The sequence below is a fragment of the Phodopus roborovskii genome, unplaced genomic scaffold (genome assembly GCF_943737965.1).
Source record: "Phodopus roborovskii unplaced genomic scaffold, PHOROB, whole genome shotgun sequence".
NCBI classification, from domain to species: Eukaryota; Metazoa; Chordata; class Mammalia; order Rodentia; family Cricetidae; genus Phodopus; species Phodopus roborovskii.
Genome location: NW_026126514.1, coordinates 6,030,514 through 6,052,645, shown reverse-complemented (window position 1 = coordinate 6,052,645; position 22,132 = coordinate 6,030,514). Strand labels below are relative to the sequence as shown.

General features: G+C 39.3%; 1 protein-coding gene across 6 annotated transcripts in view; it reads left to right on the top strand.

Annotated features, from left to right (window-relative positions):
* The first annotated feature begins 720 nt into the window (after positions 1-720).
* Ralgapa1 (Ral GTPase activating protein catalytic subunit alpha 1) overlaps positions 721-22,132 on the top strand; it is a 199,380-nt gene continuing 177,968 nt past the window's right edge. For all 6 annotated transcript variants that reach the window (XM_051195870.1, XM_051195866.1, XM_051195869.1 and 3 more), the window contains exon 1: positions 721-864. In XM_051195870.1, the coding sequence (XP_051051827.1) occupies positions 759-864 (106 nt within the window). In that variant the 5' untranslated portion in view covers positions 721-758. The remainder of the gene's footprint in view (positions 865-22,132) is intronic.

The window sequence follows — 22,132 nt, the reverse complement described above, 5'->3', positions numbered from 1 at the left end:
TTTGCAAAACACAGAAAGAATACAAATTAGAACGTGAAATGACGTTACAGCCAAGGCTTCAGAGCTGGTATCAAGCTGGCCTTGCATATCTGCTCTGATGTCACTGGAGCGATTTAAAGAGTGGGTACCAAAGACCTCAAAAAGAGAGAGGAGGGAGGGAGGGGGAGAGAGAGGGAGGGAGAGAGAGAAAATCTAGGAACTACCGTTTACAATGAGCACCCTCCTTAACTTTCTTGCCCTCCTCCATTTGCGCTAACACAGGGAAACCAAGAGTTTACAGCCGGCAAGCATGAGCTCACGCTCGCATGACGTCACGAGCACTTGACGTCAGAAGGCGGTTGCCACGGGGACCGTTCGCCACCGACGGCAGAGTCGTGAAACTCCATCACCACACGACTGGGTTTTGGCCTCTGCGCGGTTGAAGCTGCTAGAGAAGCTTCAACCTTAAGGGGGCCTCAGGGAGAGAGGAGCGGCGCCGCGGCGGAGCGCTCCATCTCCGCGGCTGTGGGGCCCGAGCCGCGGCCTGGGCGGCGGCAGCGGCCGCTCCGCGTCTCCTCATCGCTGCAGCGCGCGGGGCGGATCCGCCATATTGGAGCCGGGGCCGCAGGTTCCGTGCAGCGGCGGCGGCGCGAGGCGGGCCTGGCAGCGGGGCCCGCGCGGCGGCGGAGCGCATGAGCCGCCGGGGCTAGCCTCTTCCCCGCCCACCGCCTGCGCTGGGCCGTCGGGACCCGGCCGGGAGGGACCGCGGCGGCCGCAGGATGTTCTCTAAGAAGCCGCACGGGGACGTGAAGAAGTCCACCCAGAAGGTGCTGGACACCAAGAAGGACGCGCTGACCCGCCTCAAGCACCTGCGCATCGTCATCGGTGAGGAGAGTAGCGACCCCGGGGGCGACGCCTCGGCCTCGGCCTCGCTGGCCGGCCCCGTCACCCCGCGAGCTCCGGGCTTCGCCCTCGCGACCTGGCGCGGTGGGGAGTGGGGGGCCGGCGGCGCCTGTGCCCACGCGCGCGCGCGAGGGCGGGCGGCAAGGGAAGGGGCAGCTTGGCAGTTGGCACAAACCAGTCAGCGCCAACACGGAGAGACCCACGTTTGAGTTCGTGGTCTGAATTCTTAAAAACCAAAACAAAAACGAGCGTCAGCCTAGAAACTTAAGTCTTTGATGAGACTTCAGGGACACTTGGTGTTGTGGGTAATGGTGTTTAGAGGGTGTGTTTGCCAGATGACTACTGCCATCCCCACCCAAGTGGAAAGAAAAGCAGAATGCTCGCTCGGGCAGTGTAACCCATAAGTCTTTCCAGTTTTTTTGGCAGGTAAGGGCCTGGAGGAAGCAGTTACACCTCTTTGGGAAGTGGGTGGCTCCTGAAGCTTGTGGGAGAGGACCCCGCCCTACTCTCAATACACCCTGTTCTTCTTTTGCTGTCCTTTAGGAGGAAAACTAATTATAGAGAGCAAGATTCTCCAGAAGTGTACCGAATTGAGTTTTCATTAAAGTTTTCTTGCTGTCAGCCGTCTTCAACTGGAGTTTTCCCAAAGACTGAACCGAGCTGAATTTGGGAGATATATATATATATATATATATATGGTTAAATGAGGGTTTTGGATACTTGGTCATAGATAACGTTAATATGGAACTTTTGGTTCTGTACTTCCTTTTGTTTTTGTTTTGAAGAAACTTGAGATGAAAAGGAAAGTTGGTCAGGGTTCATGTACAGAATAATAGCATAACTGAGGTTAGAGCCCATATGCCTGGATTCGAATTCAAAGTTTATCATCTCAAGCTGTCTTCCTAATGACTGCCTATTTTAGAAAGTGACTTACATGTCTAGTAGTGTATCTGTGTCAGGGATATATTTCCTTAATGTGTTATGACTAACACCACTAATAACACCCAACATTTTTGTGGTGCTTTACTGTCTACAAAGGGTTTCACATGAATTATTATAATAGATCTTTGCAATCTCTCTACAAATAGAGATGTTATTGCCATTTTTTTTTTTTTGTACAAATGAGAAAGTTTAAGCCGTGTTTGTGCTAAGCTGATGGGAGACCAAATCACAAATGAAGCCCAGATTTTGTGTCTCTAATTTGTTTTTCATCTGTACTACCTGTATGACAGCTAATCTTTATCACAAGAACTTAACTCCTGTGGTATGATGAGAAAGGAATTAAGTCCAGTTTATGTAAATATGGTAGAGGTTTTTAGCATTTTCTTATGGAGTTGTCACTGAAGCAAGATTTGTCTGAAAAGGTATGACTGAGACGTACAAAGTCATGGTGAATGTAGATGTAGTACAAAATAATGGCAGTGTGAAACTGGACACTTAGTGGAACTTAACACTCACTTGAGACAAGCTGTGGACTGCATAAATGCAGAACTAAAATGCTGAATTACACCAGGGTATTGCGATTTCTTAAATTAACCGCCACGGTTGATGAATGATTGGTTTCTTTATATTTCTTTGGCATGTGGTTTTTTTGTGTGTGTGTGTGTGTGTGTGTGTGTGTGTTTCCTAATTTGGGAAAGATGAGATGCATTATAGTCATGTTGAATATTTTGTAGAACTAGCTTCCTCAATTTGAAAATATAATACTTAGGCTGGGTGGTGGTAGTGCACGCCTTTAGTCTCAGCATTTGGGAGGCAGAGGCAAGTAGATCTCTGTGAATTTGAGACCAGCCTGGTCTACAAGAGATAGTTCCAGGACAGCCTCCAAAGCTATAGAGAAACCCTATCTCGAAAAACCAAAAAAAAAAAAAAAAAAAAAAAAAAAAAAGATTCTTTTTAAAAAATAAAATCACTAGGGAGGACATCTTTACAACTTTCAGGACTTTAGGATGTTGAACAGTCTTACAGGCCTGTGCCTTGAGACTAGTAGCCGTAGAACCATGGTGCTTAATCGGACACACTTTGCTAATAGCAGACAGGTAACCATGTCTGGAAACACCACTTCTGTGAGGAGTTGCTACCAGATATAGTAAGTGAGAAGTTGCTACCAGATATAGTATGTTAGACACTACTAAATGAACGGAAAAATCTCTCACAACAATATTTAAGTCTGAAATCTCAGACCTTGTCATAATAAATACTATAAGATGGACTCCCCAATGCTAAGCTTGGTTTTAAGTTCTCTCCCTCTTCCTTGGGGCTAAGAATTGAACTTGGGGCCCAAGTGTGCTAGCAGGAACTTTGTTGCTGAGCAACATTTCAGCTTCAATATTTTAATTTTATAAAATATTCTGTATTTTTAAATGTTTACAGTTACTTAAAATAAGATTAATATGATTTATAAGAAAATGAGTGAGAGAAATAAAGTTGAACACTTAGAGACAGTTGGTATCCTATTTTGTAAATCATTTTTGGAAATAAGTAGGGATTTAAATAAATATAATGAAGAAACTACTTAGTTGGCTAATTACATAGAGCCATATTGACCCAAACAAAAGTGCTCTTCATTGGGGATATTTATAGGGGAATTCTGTACATCTAGATAATAAAATAGCAACCCCTCCTTAGGAATAATGTTTCCAGACATGACCTGTAGTGTTGGTACCACTGTTCTATAGCTACTTACAGATCCCTACTCACAGGGCAGAGGTCTGGAAGAGTGGGCAACATTTGGAAGTCTTTGAAGATGTCTTCTTTAGCGCTTTTCATTAAAAAATATATTTTATTTTTAATGTGTATAAATGTTCTGCCTTCATGTATGTCTGCATAATACATGTGTGCTTGGTGCCCAGGGAGGCCAGAAGAGGGTGTTGGATCCCCAGGAACTAGAGATAGTGAGTGACTATATAGGTTCTGAGACTTGAACCGCTAGGGCTTTAGCAGAGCAGAGCAGCTAGTGTCTAACCAGTGAGCCACCTCTCCAGCCCACTCTTCATTAAAAAAAAAAAAAAAAAATCCTTACATTATTAAAAATCAAAAAGCTCTTTTTTCTTTAAAAATTATTATATAAAAACATAAAATTTAAATATCCAATGTTAACCTTTTGCTTGGCATGTATTTCCACTGTAATGAGAATTCCAGTTAAATTTGTAGATTTTAGTCAGGTGTGGTGCTGTATTTCTGATGCTGAAGCAGGATTACAAATTAAGACACTCTGGGATTCAGTTATTATAGGGAATACCAGGGCAACGTGCTGAAACCCTGTCTTAAACAAAATAAAAACTCCTCTGATGGATTCAGATTTCAAATCTGCTGGCTTATTGATGATAGCAAGTATTTGATCTGTAGGTACTAAAAGGGTTAAGCAGAAAAAGAAGAGGTCTTGTCTGGTTTCTAGAGTTTTGTGGTGTTCTTTTTACCTTCCCACTTCTGCTTTACAACTAGTAGCTTTAAGATAACGATAGTAAGGTTAATATATGTAAAGTGATTAATATGGTTCTTGGCATATTATGCATATTCTGGAAATGTGGTTTACTTCTACTTAAAGTGGCAAGTTGGAAGTTTAGTCATCTGGATTTAAAAATATAAGTGCTGATTTAACTAAGAATGGATTATTTCCCTGGTTCTCAACAATTGGGTTGCCACCCCTTGGGGTCATTGAACAACCCTTTCATGGGGTTCCATATCAGATATCCTGCATATCAGATATTTATATTACATTTCATAACAATAGCAAAATTACAGTTATGAAGTAGCAATGAAAATAATGTTATGGTTGGGGGGGGTCACCATATGATTGGAGGTTGGAGGAACTGTATTAAAGGTGGCAACACTAGGAAGGTTGAGAAGCACTGAATTATTGCTAGATCATTTTAACAGCTTTAATAAGGTATAGCTGTCATCCAATAAATTGCACATATTTAAACTTTGTACAGTAATTTTAACTTGAGATACCTCATGAAATCAACATTAGACTTAACCCAAACAAGATAAATATAGCTAGGGACTGGGCATGTCACTCAGTAAGAAAGCATGCACTGTACAAGGTCCTGGAGTAATCTTCTCCACAACACAAGAAACAGAGAAAGAGGGTTGAGGCTGTAGCTCAGTGGTAGAGGGCTTGCCTGGGCTATAGAATGAGAGAGACTTTGTCTCAAAACAAAAGAAACTGCCAGTCTCATTTTCATCGTTTCAGAAGTAGCTTGAGAGTACCAGTTTCTCCATATATACATTAGTACAGCTCTGTGTGGCCAATCCTCTTCATTTCAGCCTTTGTAATATGTGTACTAGTCATGTCTGGTGGATAGTATGTGCTTCCTTCCATTGTGTAACTTCTTTTGGAAAGTTTCTCTTAAAATCTCATTTTGTGTGTGTGTGTGTGTGTGTGTGTGTGTGTGTGTGTGTGTGTGTGTGTGTGTTACATGTTTATGTACAGGGTTGGAGAGGGTAGGAGGTTGAGGTTATGAATATTTATGGATCATTCTCATCTTACTTAAGGCAGGGTCTCTAAATTGAATCCAGAGCTTGTTGATACCAGCTAGTCTAGCAAGTCAGCTTGCTCTAGAAATTGCTTGTCCCTGCCTTCCACGCTCTGGGGTTGGGGTCTGAATGCTGGTCCTCATGTTTGTATGGCAAGTGCTTTATCTGCTGGACTATCTCCTCAACCTTCAGTTTTAAAGTTCTTTATATATTCCAGACACAAGTGTTTTTGGGGGCTTGCTTTGTTGTTGTTATTTTTATTTTCTCAGTGCTCAGGGTCAAAATCAGGACCTCAAGCTTAGTCAGGTGCTCTACTGACAGCAGCATCGCAGCTACTGAATACAAGTATTTTTAACTAAGTGATTTGCCAAGAACCCCTCCCCCCAGCAAATTGTGGCTTATCTTTTCATTCTCTTTCCTTTTAACCTTTTAAAGAGGAAAGTTATGTGTTGACTTATATAATTCTTAACATATTCATTGTAGTATACATTTTAAATTTTGTTTTAAAAACATTTTTAAACTGTTATTTTTTATTTCATGTTTATGGGTGTTTTGTCTGCATGCATGTTTCTGTATCATATGCTTGTAGTGCCCACACAGACCAGGAGGGGGTGTCAGATCCCCTGGAGCTGGGGTGGCTGATGTTTGTGAGCTGCCATGTTGGCACTGGGAATTGAACTGCTGGTTCTCTAAAAGAGTGGTCAGTGCTTTTAACTGCAGACTCAACTCTCTAGACCCTAGCATCCTTAATTTTGATTAAATGTGTTTTGAGTTGGAGATGTAGCCATCCTTGCATATTCTTGGATTTGATCCCCCCAGCCAGACCACCACAACCAAAACTTCAGCTTAATTAAAAATTCATATAATTTTTTATACTAATTTTTGGACAGTGTCATCTAAAATCTGCCTAACTCATTGTTACATATTTTCTTACATGGTTTTATTTGGGTCTGTGATTCAGCTTACTTTGCTTTGTAGATGTGATATAAAGTGTGTTGTAGGGTGCTTCCCCAACCCTAGTCTTTATATATAGATACCAGGTTGTTCTCAGACTTCTGTATAAGTCCTGCTTTACTGCATTGCCTTTGTGCTTTTGTTAAAATTTGCTTATCTAAATATGTGTGTGCCTATTTCTAGATTCTGTTTTGTTTCAGTGATCTGTTTTATTTGTGCTGGTGCCAATACCACAATATTTTGATTATTGTAACTAAAATAAATCCTGAAATCTAGTTAGTGTTCTCCAACTTTTTTCTTTATTTTTAGAGGTCTACTTTGTTGTTGCTTGTGCTTTTGAAGTGCCAGACCCTTTGTATTTCCATGTGAGTATAAGATTAAACTGGTTAAGCCCAGTGCATCATGGTGGCGCATGCCTGCAGTCTCATCTAGTCTGTAGTCCAGTAACTCAGGAGGCTGAAGCCAAAGGATCATTTAAGGCGGCTGCTTCAAACCTAGCCTGGGCAACATAGTGTGAGGCCCTCCAAAAAACAAAGGTGCTGCAGAGATGGCTCAGTGGTTAAGAGCCTTGATTGTTCATCCAGACAGTCTGGATTGTCTTGTTCCCAGCACCCACATGGTGGCTCACAAGCATCTATAACTCTTCTTCCAGGGGTTCAGAGACTCTCTCAGGGTTTCTGAAGGCACCGGGTATGCACACAATACATATGCAGGCAAAATACCCACATACGTAAAATAACATTAAAAAAATGAAAACATTAGTTTCCATTTTGTAAACAAAACAGAAAGCCATTGAGATTTTCACTGGGACTGTTGAGTCTGGACATGAGTCTGGGAAAATGTAAAGACAATTTAAAGATTTTGAGTCCTGAACCAGTGTGTTTCTTGTAGGACTTCTTTAATTTTCTCAGCAGTGTGGCATTGTTTCAGCATCTTGTGGATCTTTGGTGAGGCTTAACCCGTAACTATTTTCTACTTTTGCAGCTCTTATAAAATTTTATCTGAGGCAGAAGTGGTAGCACACATCTTTGATCCCAGCCCTTGGGAGGTAGAGGCAGGTGGATCTCTGAGTTCCAATCCAATTGGGGTTGGATAGTAACACTCCATCTCAAACAATAACAACAACAACAAAACCAATAAAATCATGGTATTTATTTCTGATTGTAGTTAGTTTAGGAAATACTGACTTTAAAAAATATTTTTATTTTGTGTGTGTTTTGCCTACATGTGTGTTAATGTACCACTTGTTGCCTGGTGCCTGAAGAAGCCAGAAAAGGACATTGGATCCCCTAGAACTAAGTTACAGATGGCTATAAGCTCACATGTAGATACTAGAAATCAATCTCAGGTCCTCTGGAAAAACAACTAATATTCTCATTTTCCCAGTCAACTCTTCACATTGAGATCTGCCTTCCCCCCACTTGATAGATTCCATTGGTTGGTTTCCTTTTATTTATTTCTGTTTCTAATTTGGGTGCTTTATTCCTTTTTTACTCCCCCTTGCCTTGAAGTGGCTAGAAACTCTGATGTCACGAGGAAGTTTTTTGTTTGTTTGTTGTTGCTTTTTGTTTCGTTTTTAAATATTTTTTAATTTAAATTAAAAACAGTCTTATTTTTCATGCAAATCCCAGTTCCTTCTCCCTCCCATCCTCCCATGCCACCCACCCACCTGTAAGGAGTAAGGATTTTCCTCCTGCCACTGGTCTTGTCCCGCCCCGCGCCAGCCCCAATTAACACACAAAGAAATGCTGTATTTGATATAATTCTGTTGGCTAGGTACTAGTTTCTTACTGGCTAGCTCTGTCTTAATTATTAACCCATTTCTGTTAATCTATGTATTTCCATGTGGTCTTATCTTACCAGAGATAAGACTCTTGGTCTGCTCTCTCCAGACTCTCCATCTTGACTCCTCCTTACTACTTCCTCTTTCCTCCTTGTCTCCTAGTCCCTCCTCTCTTGTTTCCTATTGGCCAACAGTGCTTTATTCATTAACCAGTATGAGAAACATATATACAGAATGACATCTCCCATCATCTCCTCTTTCTGTATAAATAAAAAGAAGGGTTTTAACCTTAACATAGCAAAATATATCATATAACAGTTATCAAGTAGGAATCACAGTTAACAATATTTAGTCTATTAACATTTAGCAAGATTTGAAGAAAATATTCCATCATCTATGCTATCTTTGTGAATCTGAAGTCCTATATGTAACTTATCTTTAATCCTAAGGAAAACTATAATCATAACTATCTGTCTTCAACTCCATCAAAGACCACAGAAGGATAATATATAAACTCTAGAAATGACAGAGACATCTCACTGTCTGGTCTTCTGTAATCTTCCATCTTCAGCCTATAGGCCATAGTGTGTCTAGCACACTCCTCAGCAAAGGAGGAAACTTTAGACTGTATTGGCAGTTTGTCAGTCACTTTTCTCTGTTTCCTGAAGAAGGTCTGGCAGACTCTTCCATGAAGCAGGAACCCTGTAGCAATGTCCAACTTGTATCAGCAGTCACTTTTCTGTGGGTCCTGCATGTCCAGTTTATACCTCATAAAGTCAAGCAGTCCGGACAAGAGCAGTATCTTGTCCAAATGGCTAGTCTTGCCATATTGAAAGCAAACTCCATAACGCATTTCTTCAAGGCCCATCTTCCTTTCTGACGCAGGTGGTGTTGCCAGGAGCAGTTGTGCTTCACTGTCAAGAAAAACCCTAAACCATTTTAAATGTCATATTCTGTAGGTCTTTGAAAGGGTTGAAGAATGCCTATCCATCTCAAATACATCTCTGTATATCTAGAAATCCTAACTAACTTAACTATAAGTTCTGAGTATCATAGGTAACTATCTATAATCTGTACTAAATTATACATTACATATCTAAATGAGCTATATAAACACAATACCTAAACAAGAGGAGAAATATACATATCACAAAATTGACCTTAAATTGTATCAATAAATGAAAATCCATTCCAAAACAAAGTAATCATATTTATACTATAGTCCCCTTTTTTACCTTTAAAAAGAGATTGGTTGTGGTCATTAACCATTTATAACCAACCCCATTTAAATGAAAACAAACATTTATAAACAATATTTGGGAATTTGGGCGTCATTCTTTCCAAACTGCTTCCTGCTGGTAGGGGGCACTGTCATGGGGATCCTAAGAAGATGAAATCCTGGCTGTAGTCTGCAAGGCTGGCTTGTCCCAACTATTTTGAATGTTGGATCACCTGGGATGTTGTTTCAGGGGGGTCTGGCTTGATCAAACCACATTAGTCTGGAAGGAATCCACAGCTTTTCATTTTCTGTGGAAACAAAAATAGAAATCCTTTTCCCCAGTAACTTGTCCTTAGACTTAAATTTTGGAGTCAAAGCATTTTAAAAATATATAAATTAGATTGATCCAGCAGCATTTATTTTAACAGTTGTTTCCTCAGCAGTCAAATGATATAAAGACAATATAATGCCATACAGTATACAGATTCTCTCTGAGCTTTCCATCTTTACATGGCTTTATTATTACTCTGTTTCTTTTACTTTTTTATTTTTTTATTTTTTGAGACAGGGTTTCTCTGTGTTAACTCTTATCTGTCCTGGAATTCACTCTGCATACCAGGTTTACTTTAAAATCACAGAGATCTGCTTGCCACTGTCTCCCAAGTGCTGGGATTAAAGGCGTGTGCCACCACACCCAGCTCCTTGCTGACTTTTTAAAACCATTTTATTCTTTTTCTCTCCCAAGCCTACGTATATTTTAAAACACACTGTAAACCTTTACAGTGAATATGTCTTAACTGTAAATCTTTATCTTTTTCTGGCCAAGAGTCTTTTATCTGGTAAACAACAATATTGCTAAAATGAAAGTCAAAGCTGTGTTAGCTGTGCGGTCTATCCAAGATGGTGGCGGGTACTTTTACCACAAGAACTGAGAGCTGTGCTCACTGTCCTGGTCTACGCTGCCATCCAGCAGCATGCTGCCGGCTTGGAGATGCGGTCACTGCTGTTGCCAGCTCTCATACACACCATTAAAATGTTAGCAGAGTTTCTTAAAAGCCTTGTGGGGTTTTTTTGCTGCTTATGCTGAGTCAGGAAATCTCCCTTAAAGGAGCCGCGCAAATATCTTCTTGTCTCTTGCAAAGCAGAGTCCAATCGAGAAAAATGCTGCTACCAAGAAACCTTGCTTGTCTCTGTTCTTTTGTTTCCAAAACCCTTTTTAAAGCTTTTGTTAAATTTTAAGTGGAAGTTCTTAATAGCCACGTGGGCACCATATGTAAGGAGTATATTTTCCACCTGCCGCTGGTCTTGTCCCTCCGCCACACCAGCCCCAAATAATACACAGAGACTCTGTATTTGATATAATGCTGTTGGCCAGGTACTAGTTTCTTATCGGGTAGCTCTGCCTTAATTATTAACCCATTTCTATTAATCTCCACGTGGTCTTAACTTACCGGAGAGAGATCACGCCAGTGTTCTGCTCTCCCTGTCTTCCATCTTGACTCCTCCTTCCTATTTCCTCTCTCCTCCTTGTCTCCTAGTCCCTCCTATCTTCCTTTCCTATTGGCCAACAGTGCTATATTCATTAACCAGTATGAGAAACATATTTACAGAATGACATCTCCCATCACCCACCCTCCATCCCAATCCCCATCCACTCCCATGGGAGGGTGAAGCCTTCCATGAGGGATCATCAAAGTCACATCATTTGGGGCAGGGCCTAGGCCTCCCCTGTGTATCTAGGCTGAGAGAGTAACCCTCCATGGGGAATGGGCTCCCAGTGTCCATTTGCGCATTAGGGATAAATACTGGCTCCACTGTCAGAGGCCCCATAGACTGCTCTGACCTCCCAACTGACACCCATGATCAGGGGGCCTGGTTCGGTCCTATGCTGGGTCCTCAGCTGTCAGACAGGGGTCTGTGAGCTCCCACTTGCCCAGGCCTGCTGTTTCTGTGGGTTTCCCCAGCATAGTCTTGACCCCTTTGCTCATCACTCCTCCCTCTCTACAACTGGATTCCAGGAGTTCCACTCAGTGTTTATTTAGCTGTGGGTGTCTGCTTCTGCTTCCATCAGCTACTGGATGAAGGCTCTATGATGGTATTTAAGGTAGTCCTCAATCTCGTAATAGGGGAAGGGCATTTAAGGTAGTCTCTCTACTATTGCTTAGATTTTTAGTTGGGGTCATCCTTGTAGATCTCTGGACATTTCCCTAGTGCCAGATTTTTCTTTAAAACTGTAATGGCTCCCTCTATTAAGATATCTCTTTCCTTGCTCTCCTTCCTTATTCTTCCCCCAACTCAATCTTCTGATCCCTCGTGTTCTCCTCCCCCTACCTTTCCTTCTACCCACCACACCAATTGCTCCCAATTTGCTCAGGAGTTCTTGTCTCTTTCCCTTTCTCTGGGATACCATGTATGTCTCTTAGGATCCTCCTTGTTTCCTAGCTTCTCTGGGGTTGTGGTTTATAGGCTGGTAATCTTTTGCTCTGTGTCCAATATCCACTTATGAGTGAGTACATACAATGTTTGTCTTTCTGTGTCTGGATTACCTCACTCAGGATGGTTTATGTGGAAGTTTTTGACAGGCATTTTTCTTATAAGAAAGAAAAGAGAAAAATGGTGTGTGTGTGTGTGTGTGTGTGTGTGTGTGTGTGTGTGTGAGAGAGAGAGAGAGAGAGAGAGAGAGAGAGAGAGAGAGAGAGAGAGAGGTGACCAGAGGTCAACATTAGATGTCTCTTTATCGCTATCTTATTTTTTGAGACAGACCCTACTGATTGGTTAGACTAGCCAAAAGCTCTCTACCTGTCCCTTCACCCACCAGTGCTAGGGATACAAATGTAAGCCATCACACTCAGTTTTATGTAGGTATTAGGAATCCAAATGAAGTGCTTGTGCAGCAGACACTTTACCAATGAGCTAGCTCCCCAGCCTTGGTTTTTGTCTTTTTAAATAATAGATACATTTTATACCAAGTTTAGAAAATTTCTTCTCAAACCTACTTTGCTAGGAATCTTTACTAGGAATCAACATTGGAGTTTTCTGCTTACAGCTATAAACATTTTTTTTTTTTTTCCCAATTTGGTCATGTTATGAATCACATTCATTGGAGAGTGGGGTTTTTGTTTTTGTTTTTCTCCCTCTTTTAATTTCTTTTCTTTGTGGTGTTGGAGGTAAGAGACCAGTGTCTTAAATGTACTAGGACTCTACCACTGAGCTACACCTTAGTCTATGATTTATTATTTTGTTTTGTTATTGTAGAGTTAAAAAGAAACACATTTTTATCTACTTATTTTGTGTATATGCACTGTGGTTCCATCATATGGGTCCCAGGGATCAAATTCAGCCTTGGTGACAGGTGCCTTTACCCACTGAGCCACAATCTGTTGGTTTGAGACTGGTCCATTGCTAACTTGAATTTACTCTATAACTCAGGCTGTCTTGGAACTCATGGCAATCATTATCTCTTAGCTTTCTAAGTGCTGGGATTTCAGGTGTGAGCTGCCATGCTTAGCTAGCTTTTCCCCACCTCCTCTGAAACAGTGTTCTTATGTAGCTTAGTTCCCAGTGGCCTGGAACTTGCTTTTAGTCTAGGATGGCCCCCAACTTTAGCCTCCTGTTTATGCCTGGTGCCACAGAGGCTAGAAGAGTGTTGGATCCACTGGAACTGGAGTTACAGGCATTTATGCGCTACCATGTGGAACCAGGAAGTGAACCAGTGTCCTCTTGAAGAGCAGCCAGTGCTCTTAACTTAGGTTGAACCTTATCTCCCAGCCCCCCACTCTAGGTCTTTAGGTATCTTAAAGGTTTGGTTGTGAGTTGTATCATGGCCTTTTGGTTAAGATCCAGTATAACATTTACATTTGTGAAGACTGGACTTAAACTTCTGGGCACAAGTAGTTTTTCTGTGTCAACCTCAGAAGTAGATGGTATTACAGATATGTGCTATCATACCTGGCTTGTTCCTTCTTTTTTAAATAAAGTATCCCTTTATCATTATGGAGTGACTTCTTTATTACTAGTGTTATGGAGTATCCTCCAGAGGAGACTGTTTGGATACAGGTTTAAGCCAAAAGATAATCTTTTATTAGTTGGCCATTAACTACATTAGGTGTTCAGGACCCCAGTGTTGCACTGATCCTTTCTCAGGGTGAGCTTTTAAGCACAAAAAGTATGTTCTGGGTTGACATACTTTAGTTAATGGGAACAATTAGCCAGAATTGGAACTATTTAAAAGTCAAAAAGCATTTGTAGTAGACTTTCTTTTAGGTAGGTCGCCAACCAGCTCTTAAAATCATGATATAGAAACTTACTAGTTTTGAATGCTTGGCCTTAGCTTATGTTTATTTCTGGCTAGTTTTCTTTTAACTTAAATTAATCTGTTTCTCCTCATCTGCATTTTGCCTCAGGGTTTTTTTTTTTTTTTTTTAACCTTTTCTTTGTTTTCATTTTGGCAGCTGGTGCTGTCTACAAGCTAAGTTTTATGGCTTGAATGGTACTTCTATCATGGAGTCAGTTTTGCAAGGTCTAGGGCCTACTACAGTTTGGGGCCCTGTTATAATAGTAATAGTTTTTACCATATAGTCTACAATACTATTTTTAAAGATTGCTTGTGTATGGTATGTATTCGTGTGTGTGTGTCTGTCTATGTGTAGGTGTGTGCACATGTACATATGGAGGTCAGAGGTCAATGAAATATTCCAAGTGTTTTTCCTCATTCATTCATTTTTGAGTCAGAGTGTCCCATTTAGCTTGGAGCTCACGGATTGTCAGACTAGCTAAAAAGCCCTAGGGATCCTCCTGTCTCTGAATTTTTAGCTTTGGAATTATAAGTGCACAGTCCCTGGCTTTTTACATGGGTTTGAGAATACACAGTGAGAGCCTCATACTTGTGTGGCAGCATTTTACCAGTTGAGCTGTCGCCTGAGCCCCATCCTGCTCACATATGTCTGTTCTGTCCTTTTTATTTAAATGCTTATTCTTTGTTGCTTAATAATTTGTAGTAGTTTATTTGTTGCTTTCCCTATGAGGATCTCTCTAGTCTTTTCTGAATTTTCACATGGTGTGTCACAATCTTTCTATAGTACATTACTGAGCATGTCACACCAACTGTTCTTAAAGCTTTCATGGGTCCCCATTGTCAGGAAAACGAAGTTCAAAATGTTTAGCTTGTGTTTAAACAATCCAGTTATCTGATCTTACCATTCCAGTTGAGTGATATAGTTGAATCATAAAAAGTAATGTAGTGGTACTTCACTTTGTTAAAACTCATTTGACTATTCTGAATTCCACTTCTCTCTTTGATATCAGATTTTTTTTGTACCCCGTTTTAATGAGTGTCAGTCTCCCATGCTTGAGGAAGCCAGCATCCCTGACTTTGTCTTAGTACTCTTTTGCTTTTGTTATATTATGCATTCATCTGAAAAAAAAAAAAAAAAAAAAAACATGATTTGGGGACATGTGTTGCTTTCTCAGTGCTGTGAGCTCTCCACCTCTGGTCACTCTTGTGTGTGTGTGTGTGTGTGTGTGTGTGTGTGTGTGTGTGTGTTTTGAGACAGAGTTTCTCCATGTGACTCTTGCTGTTCTAGACCTCACTATGTAAGACAAGGCTGTCCTCAAACTCTCAGGGTCCCCTTGACTCTGCCTCCCAAATGCTGAGGAGGCACCACCATGACCAGTTCATTCCATTTCATTGATTACACTTTTGCAGACTTCTCTTCTGTAGCCAGATGCTCCCTTCAGTGTTAGTGCTTTCAGTGTCTCTTTTCTTCTGCCTATATGTAATGATTGATTAAGTTGCCTCTGGCTTCAAACGCCCACAGAGTTACTGTTGATGACCCCCACCTCCACTCCAGGGTTTAGTTCTGATCAGCTTCCTAATCTCAAAAGCAGAATTTGCAATAAAATACTCACCATACCTCAAACTCCTTCCAGTGTCCTAAATCTTTTCTGACACAGTGTCTCCCTGTTTACCCCCTAGGTACAACTCTCTGGCATGTTACACTGTAGTATCAAACCAGAAGTCATTGCACTGTCCCTTGCTAATAATACTTGCTGTACCAGTCTGTCTTCCTATCACTTTTACCATGTGAAACCTTTAATTTTTACAATTTCAAGGGGAAATGTTACACATGGCTTCTGTCAAGCCTTTCTGATTAGGTCAGCAGAAGAGCTGATGTGACACTTTCATACAGTGTGCTTATTTCTAGTAATTTGATTTCTTGATGACAATATTATTTGCATGCCTAAGGGATGCCCCAAGTCTGAGTCCAGAAGTATATTTTTATATCCCTAAATTTAGTGTGGTGGCTTTCCCTATAATGGGGTGCTCAATAAATACTTTTGAATTCTTGAGCAGATATTTCAAGTATGAGGAGAGCAAGACTGTGAACATTCAATTGGCAGTGGTAGAAAAAAAAAAATCATTGAAGTCAGTATTTTGATCAGAAAGAAGATGGGATTGTTTTAAATACCCAAATAACAGATTTTGATTCAGAATCTAAAGTCTGTGTTGTATAACATGGAAGAACAGGCAAAACATGCACATGCATACATGCACACACACTCAGGGCGTTAACTGAAACATGTATAGGCAAATACACACATATACGCATGGCATTGACTGAAAGATGTCTATGGTGTTATAGCAGGGGTTAACAATTAATTTCTCCAATTGAAACACATTTTTATTACTTTGTTTATAACATTCAGCTTTTATAAAACTCATCCTTTAGGAGCCAAATGAAATATTAGACTTAAAGTACACCAGTGTCTTACTTTTACCCCATCATGTAACAAAGTTAAATGACCTAGAGAGAAGGCTTGATACAAAGACAGAGCAAATGGAAATTTCAGGGTACTGATCTTGAAGATTGGAGTTATGTGGCTGCTAGATAGAAGGCAAATGCTTCTAAAAGATGAAACAGACAGGATGGACTGATTCTTCTCTACAGCTTCTGGAGGAAGACAGTGGTACTGTTAGTGCCTTGATTTTTATCCCATTGATTTCAGACTCTGGGTATTAGGTGTGTTTGAGAAAATAACTTTTGATGTTTTGGGTGGTAATTTTTTGAAGACAGTCACTGAAAGTTAAGAGCAGTTTCTTGGCTGTTTTGACTTTTTCCTCTCTACCATATGCATTTGAGAATCAGATGGCTAACTTCCATGAAAAGCTTTGATTGGATGTTTTGTTTTTTGAAACAAGATATCTTGTTATATTGCTCAGGCTTGTCTTGAACTAGAAATCTCCATCTCACCTCCTGCTAGCCTTACAAGTTTGTGTTAGCCTTACAAGTTGGTGCCACAGTGCTAGATGTGACTCAGTTTTTGTTTGTTTGTTTGTTTGTTTTTATTACATTGGATCTACAAATTTAGTTTAGAGAAGATCCAGACATTAGTAGTGTGTGCCTCTCTTTCTGTATTAAGGAACTTTCCATTTACTTATTTAAGTTTCTTTAAAGTTTAAGAATTAAAAGTTTTGTATATTTTTTTCACCAAAGATTTTTGCATACCATTTAAACATAGCTGAAAACAGTTACATGTTGAAAGAATATTAAAACTGAAAAGGACACTTGGAGGTAGAGGTAGGGCTACTACTACAGTGGAAGGCCACACCTCCCTACAGGGTCAGATCCTGTCTTCAAAGGATGGCTGTTCATTTCCTACAGAAGGTACTTGTGGATGAGTGAATGTTTAGATGAAGTTGAAGAGTGCCAATATGTCATGAGACCTGAACCCAGTATACCATGCCCTTGGTTCGGGTCTCAGTGCCACAAAAACAAACAAAACACTCCGGAATTTTTGAACAAGTCCAGATGGTAATAATTTGCAGATTGATTTCATAATTTAGCTCTGTTCCTACATTGCAATATTATTTTTCTAGATATTTGTTAGACTTTTTGGTGGAAAACATGCTAAGACTTCACAAATGTTAACATATGCTATATCCCTGAATTACATGTCCAATCATTATTAATTACTAAACAAGTAAGCTTTTCATGTAAATGTAAATAATTTGTCTGGTAGTTCAATCTATCGATGTTCTTGGAAAGTTTTTAGAGTTAATAGTTTTATATGAAAAAAACAACTGTCATGTTTTGGTAATAATAGTATTTTTGATTACTCAATTTCTGACAGGCTCTAGACTAGGTATTTTGCATGAATTACTTAATCCCTACAATATATTAGCTACTGAAAAGACTTGAAGACTAATTAGATAGGAAGTGAAAGCAGATGATGGGTTGTGGTTTCAGTTGTTTATTACTTAATACTTCCAATCTTTAGTGTCTTTGTCTGTGAAACTGTTATAACAATACCTCAAACACAGTTAGAGACTGCACAAAAAAATACATTTCAACCACAGGGTTTATAGGGGGATTTGAGGCATTTTTTTGAAATTTAATTGGACTCTTAAAAATGATAAACTTAAATCAGAGGCCTGGGCTTGTAGCTCAAGGTAGAATGCATACCTAGCACTTTCAAGACCCCAGTTCTGGCCAAGCAAACACAGAATAGATGTTATATATTACTCAGTCAAGTAATAGAATTTGTTCTTAAAGAATAAATGAGCCCTACATGTCTGGTAAAAATTAGCAACTTAAAAAGTGATGTATTTATGCTAGAAAACAAAGGAAATAAAATTGACTACTGGTATTTTAGTTCAGATAATGTAAGGAAGCGAAAAAACTGTTACCCTTCCTCTCCACCCAAACCTAAAATAGAATAACCAGGCTAAAGTGGTGTTTGTTTGGAATTTGTTGGTTTTGTCTGAATTTTTTTAAGTCCATAGACTTAAGTAAGGTTCCTGCTCATCTTTCTATCAAGTGTTCTTAGGACTTTTTAGAAGCAACTAGCTTGTTAATGTAAGCCTTTTAGAAAGTTCCTCACACAGACATACATGCAGGCAAAACACCAATGAACATAAATAAAAATAATTAAAAACCAAGTTTAAGAAACATAACCATCTATGTATATGCCTATTTGAAAGTTTAAAAATGATGGATCAAAGAGTCATGCTCTGGGCAGTGGGCAGAGGACTAGAAGAGGTGATTGCTTGGTAATATAGAGTCATATGTGAGATGAGAAACAGGGAAAGAGAAGTATTATCTAAAATACTGCCTTCGTAGGGCGAGGGCATTTGAATTATGTCTTGAAACATAGTTAGAATTCAGAAGGTATACATGAAGAAACATCTTTTGGGTAAAGGTAATGAATAGCAAGAACACAGAAATTAATACAGTAAAGTAGTTGTTCAGTACTTTTTGAAGGTTTTAAAACAAAACATCAGTCTTCAGCTTCAAATTTTCAATTTAATTGCAAAGTGAACAGAAGGATTAGTGTTGTGGGTGGTACTGAATAGAGATACCTTTTAAGATTTCATGAGGATATAAGTGGAAACGATGCTACTTCTTGGATGTGTATGTGCGCGTGCGTGCGTGCGTGCGTAGTTCTAGCTGTTCTGGAACTCACTCTGTAGCCCAAGCTGGTCTTGAACTCACAGAGATCTGTCTGCCTCTGCCTTCTGAGTGTTGGACTTAAAGTGAGTTTGCCACCATGCCCATTTGTGCCATTATTCTTTTTTTAGATTTCTAGTTTGTTTTGTTGTTTTTGTTTTGATTTTCTGGGTAGCTTTGAAGCTTGTCCTGAACTTGCTCTGTAGACCAGGCTGGACTCAAGCTCACAGAGATTCACCTGCCTCTGCTTCCTGAGTCTGGGATTAAAGGAGTGCACCACCACAGCCCGGCCGGCTACAATCCTAGTTTTATTGTGAACGTGTATAAGAAATTCTATGCTCTGGTGTCATTGGGGCTGTTTAGCTTACACACTGTACCATTTCTTCCATAGTTAATGCTCCTGGAACACCAAATACAGTCTTTAAACATGTACTGATGCCATATTACAGATCTGCAACAAGGCAAACATTTAGTTGAATATGTGGAGAGGTTCATCTCACTTTGACAATATTATAACACCCAAATGTGCAATTATTGGACTTATCAAATAGGGTACAGAACATAGAACAGTCCATCTGCATTTCACTTTACACAAATCTTATTTATATTTAAATGTACAAGCATACACACAAAATTTTGCATATGCAAACACTTTATTTGATTTAAAGTATGTACTGGAGCTGGAGAGATGGCTCAGGGGTTGAGAGCAATAACTGCTCTTCCAGAGGACCAGGTTCAATTCTCAGCACCCACATGGCAGCTCACGACTGTCTATAATTACAGTTCCAGGGCTCTGACAACCTCATATAGACATACATGCAGACAAAACACCAGTTCATATAAAAATAAATAAAGTTGATTAGGAAGCTAAGGAATTGGATATTAGGAGAACTAGAAGAGATTAAAAGAAAAAAGAAATAGGAGAAACTTGCACCTACTAACAGTACTGTCCCTTCTATACTGGGTTCTCCTGGCAGCTATTACACTTTCCATCTCTGGTTCTGGATGGATCATATAAACAAAATCAAACATGTATTGTCCTCTGTGTCTGGCTTCTTAAACTTAGCACAGTGTTCTAAACAGTATGTCATTCTTTTCTTTGAATACATGGTATTTGTTGTATGAATGGTTTGCATTTTGTCTATCTTTTCATCAATTTATGGATGTTTGAATTGTTTGCAGTGTTTGACAATTATGAGTGATGATGTATGCTATGAATATGGTAGCATGTATCCTAGCAATGGAAATTCTGGGTCATGTGGTAGTTATCTAACATTTTTTAATGCTTGCCAAATCATTTTCTAAAACAACCACATCATTTATAGTCATAGCAGCAATGCACAGTTCAAATTCCCACATCTTTGCCAGCTCTTGTTTCATGTCTAGTCTGTAGCTTTGTAGTGGATAGTGGTGCCTCTTCTTTGTGCTGGAGATGAACCCAGGACCTCGTGCATGCTACACAGGTGCTCTACTATAAATTCCCAACCCTTCATTTGGGTTTTGATGTTTTTCCCTAGTGGCTAATGGTGATAAGCATTTTTCCTATGCATATTTTATTGAATATTTTCATGTGCAAATTTTTATTGAATATTTGTATATGTCATTGGAGAAATGTCATTGTAATCAAATATCCTGTCCATCTTTAATTGTGTGTGTGTGTTTTTTTTACATTGTTAATTGTTAAAATAAAGTTTGCAAATGTTTTCTTTCATTCTTTAGGGAGACTCTTCTCAATTTCTTGGTAGTGTTCTTTGAACAAAAAGAAATACACAAGCCAGTTTTTTTTTTTTTTTCTTTTTCTTTATGTAGTGTTAGAAATCAGGCCCAGGGCATGCAAAGCAAAGGCCCTAGCCTCCGTCCACCTTCTTCTCTCCTATTTCTTCCTTCATTGCTTATGCTTTTAATGTTATCTAAGAAATAATTCCTAAGATTGTTTTCTTCAGAGGGTTTTATATTACATTTGAATGTGGTTTTTTTTTTGAGTTTTCATTTTTCATAGGGTATGAGGTAAGAGTCATATTTCATTTTGTTGCATATGTACATTCAATTGTTTAAGTACCATTGTTTTTAATGAATTGCTTTTCCTGTTGAGTTGTTTTGGTATCCTTGTAAAAGATAACTGACCAGTAAGGGTTTGTTTCTGGTTTGTTAATCTATATGTCTTCCCTTCACTCAGAATCAGTTTTGATTACTGTTAGCTCTTCTGCATTTTTCTTTCTTAAGATTTGTTATAAGTATTTTAGAATCTTTGTGTTTTCCTACAAATTATAGAATCAACTTGTTATTTTTGGTAAATGAGTATTGTGATTTTGGGTAGGTATTGCATTGAATCTAGATCTATTTGGGGTACTGTCTTCATAACATGAATTCTTAAGATTTGTTCTTCATTTATTCTAATAATGTTTTGGAGCTTTCTTATTTGTAATAATAATTATCATCATCGAGAACTAAACACAGAGGGGACAGATACAGAATTAGAGAGAACTGAGTGGAGATAGAGGTGTGAGAACTAACTGGGCCTGTATAGTGAGATATCCATCCATCCTGCCCACACCTGTTTCACTAAATTGAAAGCCTATCACACTAGTGCAGCTTTTTTCCTTAGAATTTTTTAGTTTTGCCTTTTTATATCTTGAAATAGTTGTACAAAACTGAAAGCTTCCTGGATACAAAACAAACAACAATGACGACAACAAAACCCCAACTTCTATAAAATATATTTGTTGTGGGAATGTTTCTGGAATAAAGTACCCAGAGACTAGTAAGAATGAAAGAGAAGAGATGTCACCAGCAGACTGAAGCCAGGACACCTGAAAGGCATCAATGCTGGATCTAGTTTATATTTTCCTTTTATACTCTAAAACCACAGTTGGGGCGGGCAAGCAAGCAGGACTTTACAGAAGTGTACCTGTCAGTCAGCAGGTTATTAAGGGCAACAACCCATTGTTTCAGCTATTTCTCCAGGTCATTCTGTTCCTGGTAGCAAGTGAAGCCATGCTTGGCAAATAGACAGTACAAGCCATACTTTAAGTAAATCACTAAATAAATAATAAATTAGTATCTAATAATTAGTCTTTTCAATCTGACTTTCCATTAGCCTTATTTAGTTTGTAATTCTTATCTTTGCCTTTAATTGATGACTCAGTATAATTGTTTGGGTTAGGAGCTAGATTGTATTTCTTATCTTTTAATCATTTTTAAATTGTGTGTGTGTGTGTGTGTGTGTACATGCCTTTTAGGAAATACTTTGTAGATGGATTTTTTTTTTTTTTAAGACAGGACTAATGTATGATGTGAATTCTCTGTGTAGTCATAGTTGACCTTGAGCTCCTGATACTCCAGCTTTGTATATGGTAGACAAACTTTCTG